General features: G+C 37.1%; 13 protein-coding genes across 13 annotated transcripts; 3 read left to right on the forward strand and 10 right to left on the reverse strand.

The window, feature by feature from the left end:
• Positions 1-24: 24 nt before the first annotated feature.
• On the reverse strand, positions 25-723 carry C9374_001892 (uncharacterized protein; the record flags this gene model as incomplete). The annotated part of the gene is made up of 1 exon (XM_044691249.1): positions 25-723. One exon carries the CDS (start codon positions 721-723, stop codon positions 25-27), a length of 699 nt encoding a protein of 232 aa, XP_044550849.1.
• A 193-nt stretch (positions 724-916) lies between these two features.
• C9374_001893 (uncharacterized protein) lies at positions 917-5,974 on the reverse strand (the record flags this gene model as incomplete). Its single annotated transcript, XM_044691250.1, has 2 exons — positions 917-4,549; positions 4,592-5,974. The coding sequence occupies 2 exons, from the start codon at positions 5,972-5,974 to the stop codon at positions 917-919; spliced, it is 5,016 nt and encodes a 1,671-aa protein (XP_044550850.1).
• A 110-nt stretch (positions 5,975-6,084) lies between these two features.
• Positions 6,085-8,814, reverse strand: C9374_001894 (uncharacterized protein; the record flags this gene model as incomplete). Its single annotated transcript, XM_044691251.1, has 6 exons — positions 6,085-6,604; positions 6,754-7,119; positions 7,228-7,636; positions 7,759-7,815; positions 7,939-8,002; positions 8,113-8,814. The coding sequence occupies 6 exons, from the start codon at positions 8,812-8,814 to the stop codon at positions 6,085-6,087; spliced, it is 2,118 nt and encodes a 705-aa protein (XP_044550851.1).
• Positions 8,815-9,727: 913 nt separating this feature from the next.
• Positions 9,728-11,086, forward strand: C9374_001895 (uncharacterized protein; the record flags this gene model as incomplete). Its single annotated transcript, XM_044691252.1, has 1 exon — positions 9,728-11,086. The coding sequence occupies one exon, from the start codon at positions 9,728-9,730 to the stop codon at positions 11,084-11,086; it is 1,359 nt and encodes a 452-aa protein (XP_044550852.1).
• A 305-nt stretch (positions 11,087-11,391) lies between these two features.
• C9374_001896 (uncharacterized protein) lies at positions 11,392-11,709 on the reverse strand (the record flags this gene model as incomplete). Its single annotated transcript, XM_044691253.1, has 1 exon — positions 11,392-11,709. The coding sequence occupies one exon, from the start codon at positions 11,707-11,709 to the stop codon at positions 11,392-11,394; it is 318 nt and encodes a 105-aa protein (XP_044550853.1).
• Positions 11,710-12,022: 313 nt separating this feature from the next.
• Positions 12,023-12,574, reverse strand: C9374_001897 (uncharacterized protein; the record flags this gene model as incomplete). Its single annotated transcript, XM_044691254.1, has 1 exon — positions 12,023-12,574. One exon carries the CDS (start codon positions 12,572-12,574, stop codon positions 12,023-12,025), a length of 552 nt encoding a protein of 183 aa, XP_044550854.1.
• Positions 12,575-12,710: 136 nt separating this feature from the next.
• Positions 12,711-13,619, reverse strand: C9374_001898 (uncharacterized protein; the record flags this gene model as incomplete). Its single annotated transcript, XM_044691255.1, has 2 exons — positions 12,711-13,412; positions 13,524-13,619. The coding sequence occupies 2 exons, from the start codon at positions 13,617-13,619 to the stop codon at positions 12,711-12,713; spliced, it is 798 nt and encodes a 265-aa protein (XP_044550855.1).
• A 152-nt stretch (positions 13,620-13,771) lies between these two features.
• On the reverse strand, positions 13,772-14,718 carry C9374_001899 (uncharacterized protein; the record flags this gene model as incomplete). Its single annotated transcript, XM_044691256.1, has 2 exons — positions 13,772-14,235; positions 14,289-14,718. The coding sequence occupies 2 exons, from the start codon at positions 14,716-14,718 to the stop codon at positions 13,772-13,774; spliced, it is 894 nt and encodes a 297-aa protein (XP_044550856.1).
• A 154-nt stretch (positions 14,719-14,872) lies between these two features.
• On the reverse strand, positions 14,873-17,350 carry C9374_001900 (uncharacterized protein; the record flags this gene model as incomplete). The annotated part of the gene is made up of 5 exons (XM_044691259.1): positions 14,873-15,073; positions 15,199-15,678; positions 15,804-15,928; positions 16,150-16,182; positions 16,297-17,350. The coding sequence occupies 5 exons, from the start codon at positions 17,348-17,350 to the stop codon at positions 14,873-14,875; spliced, it is 1,893 nt and encodes a 630-aa protein (XP_044550857.1).
• Positions 17,351-18,036: 686 nt separating this feature from the next.
• Positions 18,037-19,602, forward strand: C9374_001901 (uncharacterized protein; the record flags this gene model as incomplete). Its single annotated transcript, XM_044691260.1, has 1 exon — positions 18,037-19,602. One exon carries the CDS (start codon positions 18,037-18,039, stop codon positions 19,600-19,602), a length of 1,566 nt encoding a protein of 521 aa, XP_044550858.1.
• Positions 19,603-19,733: 131 nt separating this feature from the next.
• Positions 19,734-20,837, forward strand: C9374_001902 (uncharacterized protein; the record flags this gene model as incomplete). The annotated part of the gene is made up of 4 exons (XM_044691261.1): positions 19,734-20,128; positions 20,291-20,301; positions 20,354-20,461; positions 20,527-20,837. 4 exons carry the CDS (start codon positions 19,734-19,736, stop codon positions 20,835-20,837), a joined length of 825 nt encoding a protein of 274 aa, XP_044550859.1.
• Positions 20,838-21,683: 846 nt separating this feature from the next.
• C9374_001903 (uncharacterized protein) lies at positions 21,684-22,361 on the reverse strand (the record flags this gene model as incomplete). The annotated part of the gene is made up of 1 exon (XM_044691262.1): positions 21,684-22,361. One exon carries the CDS (start codon positions 22,359-22,361, stop codon positions 21,684-21,686), a length of 678 nt encoding a protein of 225 aa, XP_044550860.1.
• Positions 22,362-22,822: 461 nt separating this feature from the next.
• Positions 22,823-24,154, reverse strand: C9374_001904 (uncharacterized protein; the record flags this gene model as incomplete). The annotated part of the gene is made up of 1 exon (XM_044691263.1): positions 22,823-24,154. The coding sequence occupies one exon, from the start codon at positions 24,152-24,154 to the stop codon at positions 22,823-22,825; it is 1,332 nt and encodes a 443-aa protein (XP_044550861.1).
• Between the last annotated feature and the right edge of the window lie 691 nt (positions 24,155-24,845).

The raw sequence follows: 24,845 nt of genomic DNA on the forward strand, positions 1-24,845 counted from the left end.
GAAATTTTAATTTTTAATGTTTATTTAATGGAGAGCGGAAGCAAGATCCTTTGGAGTCTTGGTAACCTTAATCTTGCAGATACAGACATCCTTCAATGGGAAGATGGAAGCACAAGACTTTTCAATTTCCTTACCCAATGATCCGTTGACAACCTTTTCAACAAAGTCATTAACTGGTGAAGAAGTGGCCTTCTTGTTAATGATGTCCTTCATTCTTGCGGTGATTCTCAAGACTTGAGACTTGTATGCATAGGTTCTCTTTGCGATTTGCAATTGTCTTCTCTTGGTAATACCCAAAGCGAAAACTCTCATTTGGAATCCATCAGCAGTCTTGACGTTGATTCTGGTTGTGATAAGTGTGTGCCACTTCTTGACCAATGATCTGAGTTTATCAGTGGTGTATCTCAAACCGTTGAAAACGGTCAATGCCTTCTTGGTATCGCTCTTGGCATCACCAACGGCCAATCTGACAAGTTGATGTTGTTGTTCCTCTTCGTTCATCAAGTCAGCTGCTGAAATTTCAAAGACTCTTCCCTTCAAAGCTTCTGTTGAGATCTTGGTACCAGCGGTTTTATTGATTGGGGTCTTGGTGAATGGGTCAGCCTTCTTCTTGTTGAATGGGTGTGGAGCATAAACATCGAACCACTCCTTCTTTGCGAATGGATCAGTGGTCTTCTTGGCCTTACCCTTCTTCACAACTCTCTTGTTCTTGCCTGCTGTCATTTTGGCGAATGTTTGGATGGCAGATGATGAGTATTTTTTTTTCAACAAATTTTTTCAATTCAAAAAAAATTAGGTTGACTAAGTGTTTACAATGAGAGTAGCTGCAAAGGCATTTCGAGATGTAAGACAAAACAGTTTGTTTATTACAAGCAAACAACACAACAACATATTCAAACATGACTAACAATCACTACTACTGCTTGAGCTTCTTGGGCTCTTGCGAAAGAGGGGAGTCCGAGAGAACCATTGAGGTAGAATCTTCTTGCTGTTCAGTCGTAGGTGTGGAGTCTGACGACTCGGCTAGTTTTCTTTTCTTCATAGAACTATCACTACTTCCAGAAGATGAGTGATGATTTACATGTCCACTTGATGACGCCAGTGATGGAGGTGCAACTTTCTTACCAAACAAAAGTTCTGTCTTTTTCACAACCTTGCTTCCAAAGTAACGGGCTGGAGTTAAATTGCCGTGCGAGGAGCCGCAATGGGGACATTGAATGACATAGTCCTCAATTACTAGCCAATTGCTAATCTTGTTGTGGTCGTTTCTAATGGCAGTAGGTTGGGAACCAATAATGGAGGATTGAAGTGGAGATTGTTGTGGGCTCTTAATGGGAGATGCTTTGCCTGTTCCTGAAGAGGGAGTGCCAACTCCTCCTCGTGGTGTTGTGGACGGTCTTATATTTGATGGTGTTCCTGTTGAGGAGGCAGAACCAGGGCTTGGATTAATTTGAGTTGGTGGATATGATAGAGGTGGTTGTTGAATGCTTCTCGAGCTGCTTCCGCTTGAGGATGACAAAGAAGCTTCTCGTTGCTGGAAAAATCTTTCAAAGTCCTTGTTCAATTCTTCTTGAGGTATTTTCAGTTTAAGTAGCATGCTGTAAATGAGATAATAAATATCAGTGAGGGAAAGGTCAATAATTGTTTGAGTAGGGAGGCTACTGCTGACTGCAGGGGTAGAAACAATGCTACTTGTTGTAGATGTGGAGGAATTGAAAATGTTTGGTATGATCTTACTTGTTGATAGCATGATGAGAACCTTCTTGATTTCAAAAATGATTTGAAGTCGGTTTTTCTTGTCACTTGATCGATCTTCAAAAGGGTTTTCAAGGAGTGGTGAATAGAAAATGATATCCTTCAAGCAGAAGAGTGCAGTAGTCAATTTTTCTCTAATATTAGGGCTGTTTTGATCTTTTAAGGTTCCATTAATTGAGTCCAATATGTGGCGACAAGCAATTTCAGCTTTACCTTGATCCAATCGAATGAGTTCATCAATAGTTGGCAACAAATTTTCTACATCTTGTTGACGTTTTTCATTGTAGGTGATGGCTGACCGGAACAGTTCTAGAACTATGTCTTGGAACGCTGCAAATGGAGTATAAAATAGTATAGGTAGAAGCGACTTCGCATAAAAAAATGAATCATCTTTTCCTTTTCGGGTTGCAAAATGAAGGTACTGCTCTCTTTGTAGAGGTTTTCTCTTGTTCCAAGTGAACATGTAAATAAATAGTATGTGAGAGTCAATTGGAATTCTCCACTTGTCGCAAGATTTTGAGAGGTCCATCACAAAGTTCAAGTAATCGTTAATACTGGTACTGTGACTCAGAAATGCAAACAGCTTTCCTGGAACGGGGTTTGTTGCTTCGCTTGAGAATGGCTTAATCAAACTTTCTATGAGTGTTGATATGGTTTGGTACTTATTTCCGTATTCAATTTCTTTTCCTTTGGATGGAAGTTCATACAATAATCCAAGACAATCTTGAGTATATGAAATGGAGCGGCTAATGTCTTTCAAGGCTTTGGGATTTCCAAGATAATCTAACAAAATTTCAACCATGGACTCATAAACCTTTTTGCTCCTATTTTGATCGCCGTGGCTAGATATCGCCTCCTTGTATAAGGTTTTGCAATAAACAGCAAGTTTAGAAATTAATTCTTTCGATTCAAAAGGCCCTAGAAAGTCATAGAATGTGTTGGTGATAATATTAGAATAAATATGTTCATCGATCCAAGTTACTGAATCAGCTGGAATATTGCACTCAATCATTAATGCATTGATCTTTTCGTTTGTTGTGCTAAAGGAAAAGTTGACAAAAATCCGTAAAAAGTAAATGTAAAAGAAAATGAATGCTATGGGTTGATTGATAATACTCTTCAGGTTGGTAATTTTCTGCATCAGTAAATCAAAGACTCTAAATAAAATGTTGTTAATAAAAGTGTAGCCTGAAATCAATCCGTTCGTAATACTTTCAATGATAAATTGGATGAGAGAAATAATAACATCCGTTGTAGAATGGGGATCGTCCAATATCTGTACAATGACATGAGTTAAACATTCGATAACAGCAGAATTATCAAACAGAGAGCTTTGAAGAGACATATCTCGTAATAGCCGAATAAAGAAGGCATGTTTGTGATGATGGTACTGTGCAAATAATACCCGCAGCAATATGAATACTTGCTCTTGAGTAAACCTTTGAGGATTGTTAAGAGTGTATTCTGAAACGAGAGAGGATGGATTTGAATGAATCAAGTTAATGCCTTCTTTTTTTACATACTCAATGAATGGATGAGTTATCATTGAGTTCAGAGTAAAATCCAGGTTCAGTGGAGCTGCTGGAGTGTTAAAATTCTCAACCACGGAAATAAACTTGGAAATTTTGGCTTTGAAGGCTTCACAGTTGCTAATTTCCGTCAAGTACTTATAAATAATGATTTGAAAATTTCGGCTGTTGATGGTTTTGTATCGTTTTTGGAACAAGTCAATTATTTCAGAGTCATCCAGTGAAATAAATAAATGTATACCATTTCTAATGATAGAGAATAATTTCATCTCAAGGCCCAAATACTTGCACTCTCCGCTAACGAGCTTGTTCAAGATATTAAAAATAATATCCCTAAAAGCTCTATAGTTTGACACCGTGAGAGTAATTGCAAGTAAATTATCAATAATATCTTCACTTAATAAGCTAGAATCAATAAATTTCAGCTCATCAGATATCCATTGAGTAATCTCAAATTGTGCACCTTTCAAGGGTAGATCTCGAATAGAGTTGATGACTGACTTCACAGTCTCATCCATATCGCTCTGATTAAGGCCTCCATAAATAATCTTTGAAATGTTCTCCTTAATATCGTTTTGAGATGTTTGAATTTTCTTTGCTTCGGAATTTTCAGAGTCAAACCTTGGTCCGTATAGCTTAGAGTTGATCTTATTCTTAGTGAGGGCATCGTATGAAGGAAGGTTTCTAAGAATATAGGAATGTGTAGTATTAAACTTGTCTGTTTTTGATACATTAAACCCTCTTGCTGTCAAGTATTTGATATATTCACTGATTGAAAAGTTGTTTTGTAAAATAAGCTCATTGAAAAGTTTGATAATGTTCAGTGACGTGTCTTCAGAGGATTCTTCGCAATAACCTAAAACTTCCCTAAATAGTGATTCCTCTACTTGTTTTTTCAATGAAGGATTCTGCTTGATAAAATAATTCACCAGAGTTCCAACAACATATGGTCTATGATTCTGCTGCCTTTTCGATGTAATTGCCCATTCACAAATGCCAGATATTAGATTTATACCGATATCCTTGTTATATAGTAATGTGTTGTAAATTTCAGGTATGTTACAATTCGTCCTATCCAGCACGTTAATTGCAAATATGTCATCTTTTGGCTTGTAGAGCAAGTGTTTTACGTTATCTAGAGATAATTGTTGTTGACCAGGGTTCAATCTTCGATAAACCTCGAAAGAAAATTTGGGATCTGATGAATAGGTCATATACAATTTAAAAAATTGTAAAATATAAAATTTGGTGACGGGTCCAACTTTCTAAAAAATGTGTAAGAATTTACAAGTAGATGATTCACTTACTTTGGAAGAGTTGATGGTATTGGTTAGATTTTGGAAAATTTGATCGTTTGATTTGATGGAAAGTAGTGAGAAAAAATAGGCATCCATGAGAGAAACGTCTTTGCTTGCCTTTGGTTTTAAACCAAATTTTGATTCAAGCATTTCAAGAAGCTTTTGACACAAAATAGATTCGTTTAGCATCTTCTCTTCAAGGCAGTAGGCAAGAAAATTGATTGTGTACATAACAGACTGACGCTTCTTTGGATCAGAATTCTCTTCAGAGCATATATTCAGCATGTGCTCACAAAGTTTGTTTGTTAAATCCAAACTCAAGTCTTTGACGTTGACATTTGATGCTGCTGAATTGTCTCGTATTAAAATCTTGGTATACCACAACGCTCTAAAATATGGAATGTTGTGTGACGCAAGTAACTCGAAGAAGTTTGGTTTCACGAAATATTTAGCCACTTTTGATACAAGTTCTCTCAAAGGAATTCTTGGCGAAGTCATGTTATTCATGGGACGCTTCTGGTCCTCTGTTTTTCCTGCCAAAACTTTAAACATGCTATAACTTTCAACCGTTTTTGGAATTAATGTTGTTGTAGCGGTACAATTGCATGAATTAACAGCATTGTCAAATCGTTGTTTCATTTCCTCTCTTGTCTTGTTAGTAGAGAATGATTTGTGTTCTTCTCTCAAATTTTGTTCACATCTCTCCAGATTTGCAAAAAAAGGCGAATCTAAAAAAAAGCTTCCAGATGAATTAATTTCTTGATGATCGATTTTTGAGAATGTTTTGTCGACATATCCTTCTCTTGCAAAAGTTGATGAAAATATAACTTCAGGTATTCTGGAATGTTGTTCACAAGGATATACATCTGGAAAACCTAATTTTGGTGAGAGAAGATCTACTACAACCTTTCCGCACGCTAGCTTTGTTCCTGAAGGCTGTGTTTGATTATACCCTGGTATGTTCGTCATTCCACCGTGATGATAATGAGAAGACGGTGTTGTATATGGTTGGTTGGGTGGATGCTTCTTTGTGGGTGGTCGGCTACTATTTATATTCGGATTCATGCTGCTTGAAACCCTTGCAGGATTGGGTGGTCTACTTGTATTTTGTACACTTCCTTGACCAGATCTTGGTGGGTATTGTCCAGATGGTCGATTTGATGATGATGAATGTTGTTGAGCAAATCCTCCTGATAATGATCCAGTATTGCTACTACCCTGATTTGATAAACTACCCGATGATGCCATTGATGAGACCGAAGCAGAGCCATGCATCGTATGAGGTGGTTGATGAGAAGATCCTCCCGATGATGCAGAATGATACGGTCGTTGTGGTGGGTGATGCTGTGGGCCAACAACGGACGAGGATGCGGGTAGATTTGGGTTACTCATTTTTTGCCGATGAATTTTTAATGCATTCAGAAGACAAGTCAATTTCATCAAGACATCATTCGTGAAAGGCAGAAATATAACAGTGTTCAATGTTTAATAGGTTCACATTCTTAAGGCCATCTTGTTGTTGTAGAAGGTGAAGGCAAAGAAGGATTAAATCTCTTTTGAATAAATGCCAAGCACGTCAAATGTGTTAAGGTTCCATCGTAGGCCTGCAACGTGGTTGGATCTTGACTTTCGTGAACGGTATCCAAAAACTGAACGACCTTCTTACGATCATAGAATGGTTGTTTATCAAATTCTGAGCTTCTCAAAGTCTCTTGGAAGAGCTGATACACAGGACCATTCTTATTCCATGTCGATGGTGGTGAAGTGAATGGGTGCTTAATGCGTTGATATACCTCCTCAGTGAGAACATCTTTGGTAGCTTCGCGCAATGCATACTTCTCGACCAGTACTTTGTTGTCGAGATCAGCTTTTAATTTGAGGCTTAGAGGAAGGTTATTCACATACTCGACGAGATGGTGGTCCAAGAAGGGCACTCGACCCTCGACGGAGTGAGCCATTTCACATCGATCTCCCAAATGCACGAGAATAAAGTTTTGAAAGAGTGTTTTCGCCCACAAATACCTTGGTGAGAAAATGATAGAGATGGTCCAACCATTGGGTCATGCGTGTTAGTGTTGTAACCATATATATATTTATATGTATATTTTTCATTCAATTAATACGCGGTTCACAAATCTCAAGAACAAGTATTAAGGTGAATAAACACTTACATGCTGGAATGGACATTATTCCATTTGTGTTTCATCTTATCCGTCACTGAAGCATCCACTAAATTGAGCAAACGATATCTCAACATGGCTTCCTTCTCCTCTTCGGATGGAACAAGATGAGAATGCAAAAACTGATCGTAATGTGAGGCCAATGACACCGAGAGGAAGGATGGATGAAATCCAACAAGTTTCTTCACAGGATCCGGTTTTGAATTTTCTGAGGAAGATGCAAAGAATGATTTAAACATGTATCTAAAACCAATATTCTTCTCGAGCAACAGATTCACAATTTCCTCACGATCGTGTTTGGCCAATGCTTGACTATCGTTCAGTAAATCAATCTTAAACCATGGATATCCACAGAAGCTATTGACATATGACAGTAGGTGTTGGGTTTCATAAATATATGGATTTGCCATTTCAGAGGACATTCAAGGTAATTTCTCCATTGAACATTCTATTATGAATACTTACGTTTCATCACTTCCTTCTCCAGTTAACACTACCTTATAGCCAGCATCACGAACAGCCCTTGACAATAAAAACTTGGCAATAAAGCTCGTCTGAATATTTGGTCTTTCGCAATGATAGACTGTCTCTTCGAAATGATCTGCCAACTCTTGTTGAGTGATTGGAATTTCGTGATATTTGGCTCCACTGAGTTGAGCTTGTTTTGCAGCAATGGACGCCTCATCGAAAGCAACATGATCCTTGAAGGACAATGTAAAAGCATCAATGGAACCGTTTGATTTGAAATGTTCTTTCAAGATCTTGTTGGAGAGACCCAACACAGCACATGAATCAATACCACCCGAAAGATAGACACCAACAGGAACATCTGCTTTCAAACGATGACGAATCGATTCCTCTAAAAGTTGTCTCACTTCACGAATGATTTGTTTTTCATTGGATGGGTGGTGTTGTTGTCCTGTTCTGTTGTTTTCTGTTGTTTATTCTTCTTGTCGTCTCTGTAATCCAAATCCCAGTAACGAGAAAGTTGCATACTGTTCACATCATGGAGAGCAATGATGGCATAGTGTCCAGGAGGAAATTGATAAACATCTGAAGAGTGGATCACCATGATGATTATTATGTCAAGGAAGATATTTCATTCAAAGAACGCAAGATTCAGACGAAAAACGTCAATTCGCGTGAAATTCATGAAAGAACTCATCAAAGACTTACTTTTGAAAAGTGTACGCTGATCATAGGAACCTGGATACACCACTGAATCTTCATCCCATTCACACTTCATGATATTTTCATTCCAAGTGTTGATTAAAACATATCATTGATGTGGTGGATGTCATCATGTTATTTGCTGTTATTCAAAGAAAATAACTCTCTCCAAACACTCACCTTAATTCCCATCTCAAAGAAAGCCTTCATCTCCGAGGCAAATAACACAGCTCCACTCTTTTCATCCTTCGTATAAAACAAGGGTTTAATCCCGAAACGATCTTTGGCAACAATCATTATTCCAGCCTTCGAGTCCCACAATGAAAATACAAATTCTCCTCTCAAGTGTTTGAACATTTCTAATCCATACTCTTGATACAGAGCGAGAACAATTTCACTATCGGAATGTGTTTTAAAAGTGTATCCACACCGATTCATGAGATCTGAACGAATTCTTTCATAATCATATAATTCTCCATTCACGACCACATGAATGGTTTGATCGTGGTTGGAGAGAGGTTGATCGCCACCTTTTAGATCAATTATGGAGAGTCGAGCATGAGCAAGAGCCACTTTACCTCCACGATGTGGATCAATCCAAATGTGAGAACTGTCTGGTCCTCGATGTCTAATACTTTGAAGACCTTTCTTCATTCGTTCTTCCCATGAGGATGACGATCCTCGAATGGATACTTCTTGCTTTGAAGCAATGGATTCGTGAGGAGACATGATGGAAATAAATCCACATGAGTGAGAAGATGACATTGAAAAGTTGCTGAGTTGATTGCTGCAAAGAGCCTGAACACCATTGATGAACGATGCGTTATGGTGTGACGAGCTTTGAGCAATGGGAGAGAACAAGGATTTGTTCAGTCGCTTCATGGCGGTAGTAAAACACAAATGCCGGTTTTTTTCGTGTGAGACAAGGAGTGTTTCCTGTTAAAAGGGTTATTTCCTAATAACTGACCATCAAAGAGAATATCTTTGAACAATAATTTGACAAGAAGGGGTTATAGCTCAGTTGGTAGAGCGTGTGCTTTGCATGCACAAGGTCCAGGGTTCGATTCCCTGTGACTCCAATTTTTTGATGTAGAATGATTTTTCTGAGCGTTTTGCATAATAGAGCTTCGTCTCTCATTGATTTTGATGACTTCAGTTTGCGACATAACATTAAGACAGTGCAGAACGACCTTTTTCGTAAATACTGTTATTTCCCTTATAAATCAAATAGAATTTCAAAATGAATATAGTAATTATTTTTAATGTACTCTTTTGCGTAATATCGAACAAAAGAGCAAAATATTGAACGAACAGTTAAATATGTCCAAAGTTTCTCCAAAATTCAGAAACCTTATTAAATTTAATCGATGCCATAACGCACTGAATGAAGTTAAAAAATTGGAGTCACAGGGAATCGAACCCTGGACCTTGTGCATGCAAAGCACACGCTCTACCAACTGAGCTATAACCCCTTCTTGTCAAATATTTGTTCAAAGATACTGTTTTCGATCGAGAGAATTTTTTACAAACATGTCTAGAATTAGCTGATGAAACAACATCATAACACCTTCTCAAAATAAAGTGCCGTCTACTTCTCGCCATCAGCTTGGGTTGTTGTGACCAGAAGGGTGATGCAAAAATTGATTGAAAATTTTTTGACCAAAAAAATATTTTAGCTATTCGCTTGCTCTATCTGGTTCTCCCTTTCTAATTCTTCTCCCACATCCGGCCGAAGCAAGTGCCTCATCATCATTGTTTTATTATAATAACAATAATTTTACTACAGTATTGAAAAATGTTCACCTCTAAAATCAGCAAAACTTCTAGCATTTTGAACAAGGCTAACACTTTCCTAGCCACCACTCAAACCATCATCAATACTAACCAACTCAGATTTGCTGCAAAGGAAAAGTTTGACCGTAGCAAGCCTCACATTAACATTGGTACCATTGGACACGTCGACCACGGTAAAACTACTCTCACTGCAGCCATCACCAAATATTTGAGTGAAATGGACCCAAAGGCTAACAACTTCTTGGCCTATGACCAAATTGATAAAGCTCCAGAGGAAAAGCAAAGAGGTATTACTATTAGTACTTCTCACATTGAATATTGTACACCAGCTAGACACTATGCTCACATTGATTGTCCAGGACACGCTGACTACATCAAGAACATGATTACTGGTGCTGCTCAAATGGACGGAGCAATTCTCGTTATTTCTGCCGATGACGGTCCAATGCTTCAAACCAGAGAACACTTGTTGTTGTGTAAACAAGTCGGTATCAAACACATTGTTGTCTTTTTGAACAAGGTTGATTTGGTTCCTGACCAAGAGATGATTGAAATGGTTGAAGAGGAAATTAGAGAAACCGTTAAACAATATGGATTTGATGGTGATAGTATCAGTATCATTAAAGGATCTGCTTTGAAGGGTTTGGAAGGAGATAAATCAGAAATTGGTACACAAGCCATTCAAAAACTCATGGATGCTGTTGATAAGGACATTCCAGAACCTGAAAGAGATATTAACAAGCCATTCCTCATGCCTGTGGAAGGTGTCTTTACCATCTCTGGTAGAGGTACAGTTGCCACTGGTAAGGTCGATCAAGGCTCCCTCAAATTGAACGCTGAAGTTGAAGTTGTTGGTTTTGCTCCAACTCCAATCAAGACATCAGTGACTGGTATTGAAATGTTCCACAAGTTGGTCGATAAGGGACAAGCTGGTGATAACTTGGGTATCTTGTTGCGTGGTATTGATAAGAAACAAATTAAGAGAGGACAAGTCATTTGCAAGCCAGGTTTGCTCAAGCCACGTACCAAGTTTGATGCTGATATTTACGTTTTGACTGCAGAAGAAGGTGGTAGACGTACTGCTTTCGTTGATGGTTTCTCTCCTCAATTCTTCTTTAGAACTGCTGACGTTACTGGTAAGATGAAGATTTATCCTGAGGAAGGAAAGGCTCTCGCTGAAGGTGAAAAGTGTATGGCCATGCCAGGTGACAAGAAGAAGATTAACGTTTCTTTGATTGCTCACGTTGCCATTACTGAAGGTTTGAGCTTTGCTGTCAGAGAAGGTGGTCTCACTATTGGTGCTGGTATCGTTACTAAGGTTTATGAAGAAGAGGTCCCAGCAGGTCAAAAGAAGAAGTAAACTTCTCAGAATGCGAGGCCTTACTGAGTACTAATAATTATAATTTTACTACTAATTTTGTGTATCAACAAAAGAATATCAACATTAATTGTTGTAATTCAAGTTTGCAGAGGATAAAAAATAGTTAATTTTGTCAACGGTTTCGGTCGAAATTATGAGATCAGTCTCTGATTGAATTGCGCTATTTAGCAATGGATGAATGCCTTATGCTTCTAGTTGCAAAACGAACTTTTTTGATAGTATCAAACGATATTTCTACACTTCTTGACTTTTGGTAAATCATAAAACATAGCTTGTATGTGAAATCATTTCTTATCAGTATCAACCAAATGCTCAAACTCATCAAAAGTAATAATTGAAGGCTCGAATTTTGTTGTCGTACCCGTGCTTGCAAAATCATGTTTCACTTTCTCTTTGATGTTTTTCACAATATTTTCACTCATTGGAGCAGGAGTGTTGTCAAGGCTGGGTAATTTAGAAATTTCAATAAATTCATTATCAAAAACAAGAGAAACTGTTTGATTTCGTTCATTTTCTGTCACCACTTGTGGCAACAGTCTTATAAAATTATACTGCAAATAATCATTGGGTATCGAAGATGTGGACGTAATCTTTTCTCTCATTTCATAGTATAATCCCAATTGTGGAATATTTGTCGTCAATTGTGGTGCGTTCCTGATCGCTCATCATCATCGGAAACATCATGCACAGAAATATGATCTTGCTTGTCCACATTCTCTGCTGAATTTTTACCTTGTAACAGTGCCAACAATTCGGGCGAGAAGAGATTTTGAACATTCTCGTTTTGGATGGTTGGATGAGAAGAAGGCTTGGAAATCATTTTTTTTGTTTCAATAACCATTACTTCATATCAAAATGAATAGAAATTCAATTTTAATATTGTATTCATACAAAAGAATAATAGGAGAGTCGACTCTATGGATTCAAATTAAAATCTAAACGTTTCAAGCTCTTCACAAAATATTTGCTTTTCCGAGAGAATTCCCGAAAATCTTTTCCATAATCATCGTCCTTGTGTTTATGCGAAATTCGAGAATATCCAACATTCCGAGCGACATAACCACTGATATGACGTTTGTACTTTTGTGGAGTAAAATCTTTTGGAAGAGAAATTTGAGAGTATGAGAGATGGTTGGAAGGATGATTTTCAGAGTCGTTTTCATCGTCGGTATTAATTTCATCATCAAGACGATTCGTAATATTATTCTCATGTTGGACGACGAGATTAATTTCATCATGATTGATCTCATCATTCTCTTCATTGTTATCATTCTTGTTATTCTTGATCATTTCCGAATGCATAATATTGGCCTGTTTCCGAAAGGCTCGATCTGAATTGTAGTGATGAATGAAATTTTCAAAATCAGTATTCTTGACATGTTTATGGCAATGCCATTTCGTACATAGAGGGCATTTCTTCACGGTTTGATTGGTTCTTACATTGAATCGAGCTCCTTCTCTTCTCATATCTTGTGTTGTTGTGTTTTTTTGTTGTTGTTTCATCTCGCTGTTGCAATGTTACACGCGATGAATTTGAAGGAAACTGAAAGAATTCGTGTCTAAAAATACCATCTTGAAATTTCAATTTTGTTTCATTCAGCATTTATCCAACTAGAACGAATTCAGAAATAAGCGCAAGGACCTCCTCAAGAGTTTCTTCTTTGCTTCTTTCTTTTCCACAAGGAACAGAAATCACATGAATTGCGTTTCTTTCAACCCTGGATTGTCTTGTTTCATCATGCATGTCCTTGTTCATGGATTGACTCGTCATTAGGTTCTGGTAGTAGTGAAACACTTCCAAAATATGTTTATCTGATCGATCAATTCTTGCTCTGAATAAATCTTCAGAGTCTCCAATACGTTGACTTAGTTTGAGTGTGGACTTGTTGGCTTCGATATAGACAGCATCTGCTTCGAGGTGAAAGGTTTTTCCAGAAATTAAATCAACTCTCCTTAAACAAACTCTGTGAACTAAATCTTCAATGGAAGCATCTAAATAAATGTACAAATTTGGTATAAAATGTAAATGCTTGCAGACATGAATAGATTGAGGTCCTCTGTAAAATAAGATGATATTTTGTGGTGCATTGTGCTTTGAAAAGTAGGAATTCAAAATTGTGCTCATTATTTCAGGATCTAAATGATATTTCAATTTTCCGCTATTTTTCAATTTTTGAATGGTTTCAATGTGTTGTGAAGGAATGTATTCACTCATGGAAAGAAGTGTATTGGTGTCAAGGAATATGATATTGTGAGAGGGAAATTTAATTTTTAAAAGAGGTATCAGTGCATTGCAAATGGTTGTCTTGAGAATGATTTGTTGAATCAATTTAACATATCAAATGATTTAAATTATAAAATTAAATTTGAATGTCATACTTTGGTGGGTTGTCGCTCCGAGTTTCATTCAACCAACCTTTCCCGTAGCTGGTCTGCCACTTATAACGATGATTTTGCAAGCTTGAGAATTGTTTGACAATGACGATAGCTGAACTTGATTTGATTCAAACATTTTTTTCTTTCTGGATTTTAATCATTTTTCTTAAGGGCTATATTAATTTACAAAATTTGTGTTGGGAGAAGCTCACTGCAATTATTGCAATTTTCCAATTTCATCAACATTTTGTCCAACCATTTCATCCGTGTCAATACCAGATTCTTCAATCAGGCAGGTCGAGTCTTTTCAGCATGTTCACAAATAGAATCAACAATGCTCATGGTCAATCTCTTCCTAGATTTCCATTCCTTCAAGTATTTCTCTAGATGCTTTAAAGCTTCTTTTTTCTCTTCAATGGTACACAATTTGGTCGAACCAGATTGTAATGACTCTAGCTTTTTCTTCTTTTGCTCTAGCTCAGCACGCTCTTTCAAAATAATGTTAGGAAGCTCTTCAGTTTTTGGAGCCTTTAAGAGTTTTGCTTTAGTGTTGCTGCGTTGAGTAATGTCAGATCTCACGCCTGCAATTTCTTGTTGCAATTCTTTGATTTCATTATCAATTTCTTTCAGTTCTTCCTTGCTCAATACTTCTAAATTATCTTGATTAATCCACCAGATTTTTGTTTTTCCGCTAGCTTTTACAGTCAATTCTCCTTTGCTTTCTAACTTGTCCACACATTTAGTGGCCATGGCTTTTTCAATTGGCCTTTCGATTGATCAATAACGTTCTGTAAGTTAAATGGACGATTTGCCTTCTTGAAGAGTTCTAAAACAACCTTTCTTGCTTCGCTTTCATCCTTGATCGTAAGATCTTTTTTCTTTGGCCCCGATGATGTGCTTCCCTTTTTACCACCTGATGACTTTTTCTTGGAATCTTTATCGGAGGAAGAAGAAGACTTTTTCTTGGTTTCCTTCTTTTCCTTTGTGGACGATGATTTTTTGCTTGATGACTTCTTTTTCTTTTTTCCGCCATCTTCCTCTTCTTCGTCTTCATCTTTCTTTTTCTTTTTTGATGCTTTTTCCTTGAATTCAATATCGTCATCGTCATCATCATCAACGACATTTTCCATAAATTCATCATCGTCGTCATCATCACTTCCGATGACTTGAACCTCATCTTCTGGTTGGAATTCTTCTTCTTCGTCTGCAATGGTTCTCTTTCTTTTTGGGGCCATTTAAATAACTGGTGTGTGCTGATGAAGAAGAAAAAATATTTTTTTTGATTTGATTTTTAAATGTTCGACTGCTCGAAGGAACACCAGATATATATAGACTTCTTTTAATTTGTGGAATTGAACGAATTCGAATAGATTGAAGAATATTCTGATTTCAGTTTTCATTGCTCTGCAAAGTACGCTTCAATACACCTAAAAGATCGTTCTCGTAATAAGCGCTCAAATGATATTCTTTGCTTGTCTCTTCATCTGCTTGACGTTCATTTGCAACATTTTCTTCCATATTAACCATTCCTTGAGAATTGCTGGTGTTTGTTGGATTGTGTTGATTATCTTCTGCTGTTTTATCGTCATCCTGATTCATTTCATCATCATACGAAAATATTGGTAATTCATCTTCGTCATCCTCGTATAATGAATATCCGAAATATGCCAGATCTTCCTTTCGAGCCTTATCAATAATGTCGTTCTCACTCGTACTATTTCTTCTTCCTGGCCACTCATCAAGATTTCAGGATTGTCATCTCCTAAATGTTTTGCAGCATGTGCGAAAAATAAATTTCCATTTCCATACCAATTTTTCAAATATAATTTTTCAGAATGTGTTTTTTCATGACCGTAAACTTCCTCGTGGACTTGCATGGAGACCTTAATAAGACGATCTTGCAAAGAATCGACTCTTTCATTGTCATTCATATTTGCGTCGATGTTTTCATCCTTGATCAATTCTGAATCATCAATAAAATCATGTGAATTCTTGTGTTGAAGATTTGTCAGGTCAGTCATGCAGTTATCAATGTAGTTTGTATTTTCTATATTCTCATCTTCAGATTCGTCATCAGTAAAATCCCAATCCTCTTCATCATCAAGGTCTTCGTCATCATCATCTTGATTAATATTATCGCCGTTCTCTTCTTCCTTGTTTGCCTCTTGTTGAGTATTGTCCTCTGTATTGTGTTCCTGAAATTGTTCGTCGTCACCTCTTTTTTTGATTAAATCCAATGATTCGAAGCTAAGTTCATCGTAGCTTCTCAAATTATAAGGATCATATTCTGGCCAAAGAATAATTTACGTCCGTTCCATACTTTTTCAACTGCATTGGCAATGTCGTAATGATTTAGTTTCAAATCACTGTCTAGCTCATCATTGCAATACGGTCCTTTATATTCAGGATCCGGATACCATCTTTCATGATATTGACTATCACTTTCTATGAATTGTGGGTGATGGAGAGGATGTATCTGAATCTATTGTTTCACCTTCGTCACTGTTTGAGACAGTGATTTGCAATCATTTAGACGATGCTTAAATTTTGTTTCATAGGCTACTTTTAAAACTTTCCTAATGAAATGTTTGAGAATATACAAGAATCTTCAACCATTTGAGGTTCAAAATATTTTACACCAGCTCTTTTCATTAAGCGAGTAATACCTCCTCTCAATGCATAAAACACAAAACCCCAGTCTTTGGTGTGAAGGTAAAAATTTACAAAATGAAATGAAAATTTTACAGAAAATGCAGTTGCAATAAGCACGCAAATTTTCAATAGTAACCATGAATTTACAACTTGGGACTTACCTGATGCTTGATAATGTTCGTAATATTCATCGTCACTGTAGATGGTATGTCCACTGAAATTGCCAACAACAATGGGACCACGGCCATCTCGTCGAACAGCCTTCGCTACTTCCCACATGTAAGGCTTAATTTGCGCTTGCTCATGTTGAATTTGATCATAAAAAAGAAATGGATTGATGTATAGGGGAGACAATTGTTCGTGACCATCTTGATGATTCATGGTATCTTTCATATTAATCTTCAAATACTGTTCAATGAGCTCTACATATTCATCTTTAGAAAGTGCGTCTTGAACAAGATAAAATTGATCCTGGATGGTGTTTTTACAAAGCGGGGTTCCAAAGGGCAGTCTCTTATCGAAATTCGTGTGTTGTAGGTTTGAAATCTTTGGAGAGCTAGTAACATCATTACCACTATCTTTGATTTCATTATTTGTGGTGCAAGCAGAACTTCCAGTGGTTTCCTGAGGTGAGTTTGACAGAATGTGACTCTTGTCATCATCAATCTCTTCATCATCTTCAGAGTCACTATATTGAATTAGTTCTTCTCGAGCTGCATCTAGATTGTCGTCTGTGTCGTAACAAAGCGTCGGCTTCCAAGTTGCACTTTCCGTGAAGAGTCCATCATACCCATCTTCATCATAGTCCCTACCTTCTTTTTTTAGCTCAATTAAATGCTCATTGTTTTGTAACACATGAAACGTTTCCTCATAAAAGAGTGGAACGATGATGTTGCACCATTGATGTGAAATGAAAAGAATGGAAGCCATATCTTGATAGGTCAAATATGAAAAAATTAATTCCAAACAATCCGTTCCAATTTCGAAAAATTGATTGTTGTTCGGAGAGGAAATTGGGTGTTGATCTGACTCTGACACGAGATGGTGTTCTTCATGATCGGAAACGAGTCTCGTTTGGATTTTAGATTGTCTGCTTGTGCCAATATTCGAAGCGGTTTCATGGTCATCTTCATTCTCACAAATCAAGTATTTACTCGGTTGAATGTATTCACTGCTCATTTGTTGCACAAACGATCTTGGGTTCTTGCGTTTCATTTTTGTTTTGTGGAAATTGTAAACAAAAAAATGGACTTTATTCGTCGCTTAATGATTTTGACCGTCATTGAAGACGTCGTTGCCATTCCTGTGCTTCATGTTTATTTATTCGGATCACGAGTTTATTTCAATAGAGCATTTGATAAAGATTCGTCCGACATTGATTGTTTGGTGATAGTATCGGATCAGTATTTTGAAAATTTGAAATTAAATCCTAAATCTAGGTTCATGTTGGAATTATTTACAATTAATGATTGCAAACAATTTGAGAAACTTTTGACAAGTGAAATCAGAGGTGATTGCGAGTACAATATTTCAATTTATTCTCAGACCGTATTCGAAAGGATGATCGAGGAACATGCAATATTTATTCTTTTTTGTGTTCATAACGAGAGCGAACTAGTGAGGATCAAGGAAACATTACCCATGCATGGTGAGTCATCGCTCAATGAGAGTATTTCAGCTTGGTATTACAAAAAGTATTTTAGAAAACACAAATTAGTTGCTTCGGTCTTGAGTGATGTAAATCGTGCTTGGCAAAAAGCTTTCAACAAAATTGTGAAAGAAAATGCAGTACAAAAGGGAATCAAACTGATCACGTATTGTTTTAGATTTTTAGGATGGGCTCAAGATTTATTGAAATATGGCACTGTCTGTGATTCTCTGCATTTGGAAATTCCATTTATATGCATTTATTACACTTATCAGAAAAGTACACTGACAACAGGGAGCTTTATAACGCCATCATGAAGGAATACCACAACGTGTACACAGAAGCGATGAAAAATTTTACAACAAATTCTGAATATTGCTTGCTATATCCCAAAGCACCTAATGTTACAAAGATTGAAAATACTCAACAAACGAGAGAGTATAATTGTCGATATTACCTTTCAGAAATTAGAAAATTCTATGAGCATTTTGGAACTCTTGATAGTTTTCATTCCATCTTTTCCATTAACAACAAATCACTAGGAAATAACATGTATATTTTGCAGGCAAGTGATGAAAGCCCTTCAGATACATACCCAATGGTTCAATGTTGCATGAGCGGATTGTGTGTTATGATAAACGAAAAAAAGAATTTAACCTTCATTGGAATTCCAATACTGCCATGCTTTTCACTCACATGGGCGTTATCATCAAAAAAACCAAAAAGGTGCATTGTGAACAACACGGAAACCCAGTTATTTGTCAAGTATGGGAAAAGATATCATAGGAAATTAATTTGTTGGAATTCTGACATGAAGAGGTGGAGCGCTATTTCCTGTAGAGATCTTTGCTTACTTGATATTGATTGTTATAAGAACTTATTAAGCGAGTGTGGGGAACATACCGAGATGTTTGAACAAATTCAATGCTTTACTTTAATTATTGATGAGGACGAGCAATCAACGGGTAGCCCAATCCTTGTTGGCTACACATGCCTGTATAAGGATGACACATTTACGCAAGCCTATGTTACCGATTGGACTGATCTACAACACTATCTACATGTCACACAACATTGTCGGCAACGCCTTCCATATTTTACTAACTGTTATACTTTACAATCCATTCCATTGATTTCACCTATCAATTCACACCAAGTCATGTTGTATTTGCAAGACACAATTCACACTCTCCTTGAAGGCAATTTATTACCAGATATTGAGCTGATTGAGGTCATGCAAAAGAATTTGGATACACCAGAAGCAGTTACCATTTTCCAAATCAAAGCACCTCTCTATCACTACCGTCTCTCTCTTTCAAAGTTCATTCTGGAATATTCCAATTGTGTATTTAAGAATGATACACAACTTCCAAAATCCATCATTCAAGAAACTTGTTTCAATTACATCAAGTGGCTCGACGGAGATCTCGAGAAGGATTTATCCTTGATGCTTCTCAATTGTTCGCATCAGAAACTAGATTCATCATCTTTGAGTGGAAATACCATCCAAACACTTTGTGCTTATCTGAGGAAACAATTCAACTGGATGCAACAATTGGAGAAGGAATTATTGAATTTATTCACACTTTGTGAAGAAGGTAACAACATGGACTGTATCATCAAGCACTCTGTATTCAAAATTGAGCACCATTCTCTCATCAAGAATATTTTCATTCACATGAACAAGCATCTCTCGAATTTTCATCAGCTGCCTCAGCAACGAGAACCTCATAGCGTACGTATGGCACTGTTCAATTGTCTCAGAGCCACTGAAAATTCCAAAATTCAATCTCTGCTTCTCCCATTTGCTGAACACTAAAACACCTTCCACATTCTGCAATACAGAGTGAGTATTAGGTGTGAGTACAATTGGTTGGAACTGAAGGACTTTCCATCAACAATGAGATTCCTTTCAGCATCCCATTTCCATACCAAGCATTAACACAAAAAATGTCCTCAACAGCTGTCGCTCAACCACAAATCACAGTTTCATCATCATCAGCCTCCACCAGCAACAACACAAGCTCGGGAGCAACCTATGAGAAGAAACCAAAATCTCAAACCTATGATAACGATGAACAATTAAAAGCAAAAGGCTTTCCATTGGAAACCAAATGGACCTTTTGGTATGCCAACACAAAAGTAGACAAAGAAGGTCATCCGCAAGACCAGCAACAACAACAAGATAACGGAACTCATTACCGTGATTGTTTGAACAAGTTGGCTACCGTTTCAACAATTGCTGAATTCAGCAAAGTTTACGCCTATCTTCAAAAGCCAAGTAAATTGCCAAAGAATAGTAACATTTCATTATTTAGACATGAAGTTGTTCCAATGTGGGAATCGTATGTATAGTATTATTTAATCATGATTTAGTAATAGTATTTGATATTGTTGTTGTGATTCAATTTTCGGAATGAAAATTCGACTCATGTTTCTTGCCAAATGACACAAATGAATTTCACGCCCCGAATTACTATTTCAATAACAATTACATGACGAAATAGATTTCCTCAAGGTATGTACACATAATAATTACTCTTCCTTTTGCTCATTAATGAATTCATTAGGTGGATGTTGGATGGTGAGAATTAGAAAAGGAGACAATGGCCAAACATCAACACTCATTGACAGATTGTGGGAACAACTCATCTTCTCAACTATTTGTGAACAATTTGGTAAGTTTGTCGTGTTGTTCTGCGTATAAAAACTGAATCATCTCAAAATGTTGCATCTCTAAAAGAAACTGGAAATGTTGTTGGATGCGTTTTGAGTTTGAGAACTAAGGAAGATGTTTTGCAAGTTTGGAACAAGAATTCTAATAATCATGCAGACAGAATTCATATTTGTGATCGCTTCAAGTGGATTTTACACTTTGGAGAAGGAGTTGTTGTTCAATACAAACACAACAAGCTCTCTATTAAGGATGGAAGCACTTTCCGTAACGCTCGTACCTTCATGGTTTCAGGTAATGAAACTTCTGATGTTACACGTTCTGTCGATGACGAAACTGAGCCAACACCAGTCAGTCAAAAACAGCCAGTTTTTGAATAGATGACATTTGAGCAGTTTTCCTTCTGAGCTCAGAATAAAGTGTGAATTCCAATTTCGATTCATTCTGCAATTCATATCTCACAAAGGCGTACGAGTTTACCACCTTTGTGAAAAGTACTTTAAATTCATGCCACCAGAATGGCATTTCCTGTGCAGCTTTTTATCAACACCAAATACAACACTAATAGTTCATGTAGAACATAAACCGATCTGTTCACTTTCACTCGTTGCCCGAAGGTACTTTTCAAAAGTAAGGCGATTTTACACCCATCCAGTGTTAAGGTAGTAGCGTCTGAGGTGTTTGGCTTCTTTCTAGATGTTGTCCTCTTGGAGAGTCTTAGCGTCGTCGAAGAATCAAAGATCAATAACGTTTCATAGCTTAATCTCAATTGTTCCGAATACGCCAATGGATTTCTTTTCTGGTTTTTCAATTCAGAAACTTGTAACAATTCCTCAACTATGAGCTCATAATCAATTCGGATCGTATTCCACTCCTCACAGTATTAATGAAATAATATGGACGAAATTCAGAAAGAAATTCAGAAAGACAAGTCACATCTTGTAATGAATCTTCACTTCCATAATCACAAGCAATTTCAAAATCACAACATTCCGAATCGATTCGTGCCGAATAAAAGTACCATGACGATCCAAAATAATAAGAGAATTCTGGGCGTGAGAGAAGTAATCGTCCCTTACTACATCCACTCTTTAGAAACGCCTTCTGAGACTCCACACACCAATGACTCGCTCCAATACGATGCGGATGAATGGACAGAGTGTAGTCATCACTTTTTTTTGGTTCCCAACACAACGTGTTTGGAAAGTTCACGCTCAAGAAATAGATTAAGGCTCTCGAGAGTACGGTTTGTTGTCCATAATGCAACTCGGTATAGATATGTTCAGGTAATTGCCCACCGAGGTATTCGATTTGTTGGCATATTTCCGAACTGAGAGGTCTTGGAATGCATTCTTTTCTAGAATTTGTAATGAAAAGCAGCAATGAATCCGTGGAGGATGTAGTTGAAGAGATGTGATGGATGGTGGTGGCTCTTCTTCTTTGTCCATGGTTGCTATCACAAGTTGTTGAGTGATTTTATCAAAATATACATCTACTTCTTTTGAAGAGAGATCGTTAAGGTAGGAATTGAAACGATCAAGACCTTGAGCTGATATTTCTAAATTCGTTCTCAAATCGAGAAGTGTAATTTCATTCCCAAGATGAATGATGACCATGGTATAATCTTTCACCAACCAAAATCCCAGAATGTTTTTGGGAGCTAGGAAGAGGACACATTCTTCGTCATCCAACATATGATGACATGGTTGTCGAACGAGCATGTTATTGTGTGCAATAATTTGCTGATCATCTGCATTGTATTGAGAAAGACGGGAAGCTTCAAGAATGGGAATATGGGAATGTGTGATGATGGATCGGTTTCTTGCAAAATAATTCTCATTGCTGTCACGGTGTTCATAAATCGAATCTTGAGTGTTGAAATAAGTTGAATCGATGATGAACATTGGATGGAGTCAATCAACTGAAGTTTGACACTGGTGGTCTCCGAGAGGGTGTGAAATTTAGTTTTCTTCTGTTCTTGATGTGTGGCAGCTTCCATCTTACACAATCGTTTCATTTTTAAATCAACATTTACATTCCACACAACCTCAGTAGTGAATTGTTTTTTAATTTTCGTTTATTTTAGAAGAGTTTCCTCCAATAAAGTTACGAAGCATGGATATTCTGTGCATGAGTCGTCGAGCTTCAAAAAAGTCATCCTCATCGTCCTCATTGTTGAATGAGCCAATACTGAATTGTGTATTCGATTTTGACACCTTTTCCATGTTGTTGCTTTCAGGTAACAGTGTCTCGTCTTGAATTGGTTTGTTGTTGTGTTTCATTGATGCTTGTTCAAGTGTTTTAATGCTGTCCTTTAGGCTGATCGTGATTGTTTCGAGTGGTTGTTGTACAGATTTTGAAGGAACTAGAGAGGTGTGAGGTCTTGGGATATCTTGAGAGTAGTTGTTGGATTTAGGAATCGATGTGGTATTACGATAGTAGTGGATGGAGGTGGTGGCTTTGAAGTATATTGGTCTAAGGAAACACCTTTCCTTTGGGCAAGGAGTTCTCTCAGCGATCCCTTTTGAGGTGGTTGAGATGTTTGTTTTGCATTAGATGTGGAGGGTTTGGAACTTGTTACGGAAGATGAAATCTTTTTAGATGAGTTTTCTGTTGGTCCTTCTTTCTTCGATAAAGACTTGCTTCTCTCATTGTTTTGTGACTTTCCTTGCGGATTAAAACGAACTTTTTTAGCACTAGAGGACCTGCTAGCACTGCTTCCATCTGTGGACGAGTTCTTGCTTGACTTTGATAGATCGAGACTTTTAGAAACACTGGATTTCTCTTGCAGCATGGATTTTGAAAATCGGTTTGAACCATTCGAGTGGTTGCTCTTTTGAGGAGGATTTCCTTGTTTTTCCCCTACATCGTCCAATAACCCTGCAAGACAAAAAGCCTTAGGTGTGTTGTCTTCTTTCTCCGGTTTCTTGACACTAGCAGCAATTATTTTGCGAAGATCATCTGGCTTAAAATAGTTCTTCGTTTGAGACTCCTCTTCTTTCTGTCCTTTTCGCATTAATCGATGTGTGTCGTTTCTTGCTCGTATTCGAGCTTCTAATTGTTTTTTAAACGAGGTCTCATAATAAGGCTCCTCTTGGTTGGAAAAGTTGAACATTTGAAATGTTGATGATGAAAACTCCGTATTAGTTGCATGTTGTTGAAGAAAGTTGCCAGCAGCTGGTTCTTCCGAATGGGAAACTTTTTGCGTTGTTTTTCTTCGAAGATCGTCGTTAAGTTTAGAAACTGTTGACTTTCTCTTGTCTACAGTCTTAACATCGAGTGTCATCTTTTGTAAATTGTTCATCTCCTCCAAAAAGCTTTCCGATTCTGCAATGAAGGAGTCATCCAGTCCTTTGGATGGCTTGTGTTGAGTTAAAGATTTAAAGTAATGATGATCATCCACAGCGTTGTTTTTTGATGAGTCGCTCGGCTTTGATCTGGGATAGAGCTGTGAATTGGTTGTTAATTTAGATTGTTGTAATTTCTTCTCTCTCTGTTCTAGGAACGCCTGAAAAGGATTGCTTCTTTCCTTTCGGAAAGTATTGAAGGCTTCCGACCTTAAAGGCTCTTCCTCGTATTCATGAAACAAGTCAGAGTAAGGATCCGAGTCTATCGTTGTTTCTTTCCCGTTATCTTTTTCATAATCATCACGAACAGTTTGATGAGAATAATTTTCATAATTCAACTTGGTCGTCATGGCAATATACTTGGAAGAGCGCTTTCGTTATTTTTTTGCAAACATGGAATTTTAAATACTGTAACGGATTAAGGCGCCAAACTGTTGGGCTGTTTCACGCGTGAAGGTCAGTATAGTTCAACAAGATATTCGAGTTTCTAACAGTGTAGGCTTGTCCTGTAAACGTTCAAACTTGGTTAAACTTTAAACAATAAACATGTTTAAACAAAAATAAACAACATAAACATGTTCAAACTAGTTCAAACGTTTAATCTCGTTCAAACGTTTAAACGTTCAAACGAAAATTAATTTCTAAAGAATTGAAATTTCTTCCTATTTGTCACCTTTTTCATTTTGCGTTTTGTAGGGAAAGAAAATTAGTTAGCTTTCATTCGGGATATCGAAGATTTTTGGATCCAAATCATCGAAATTATAAACCATCCTATTTGGTATCCATTTCATAATCGTGTAACAAGGTCTCTGGTATAATGAGGGGCAGAAAAAACTTCCCATCCAAACACACAACTAATTTCTCGGACCAAGGTGAATAGTAACCAAATTCGTATTTCAACATTCCAACAGCAGTCAAATAATCTTTGACATCACTGACCTGAGTTTCAATGCCAACAATTAATCGCATTCTTGAAAATTATTGATATGAATAGTTCTTAGACTTTAGGGGTTTAGTGAGGTAATGAAAGGCTGTGAATGA

Source organism: Naegleria lovaniensis (assembly GCF_003324165.1).
Source record: "Naegleria lovaniensis strain ATCC 30569 chromosome Unknown tig013, whole genome shotgun sequence".
Classification (NCBI taxonomy): domain Eukaryota; phylum Heterolobosea; class Eutetramitea; order Acrasida; family Naegleriidae; genus Naegleria; species Naegleria lovaniensis.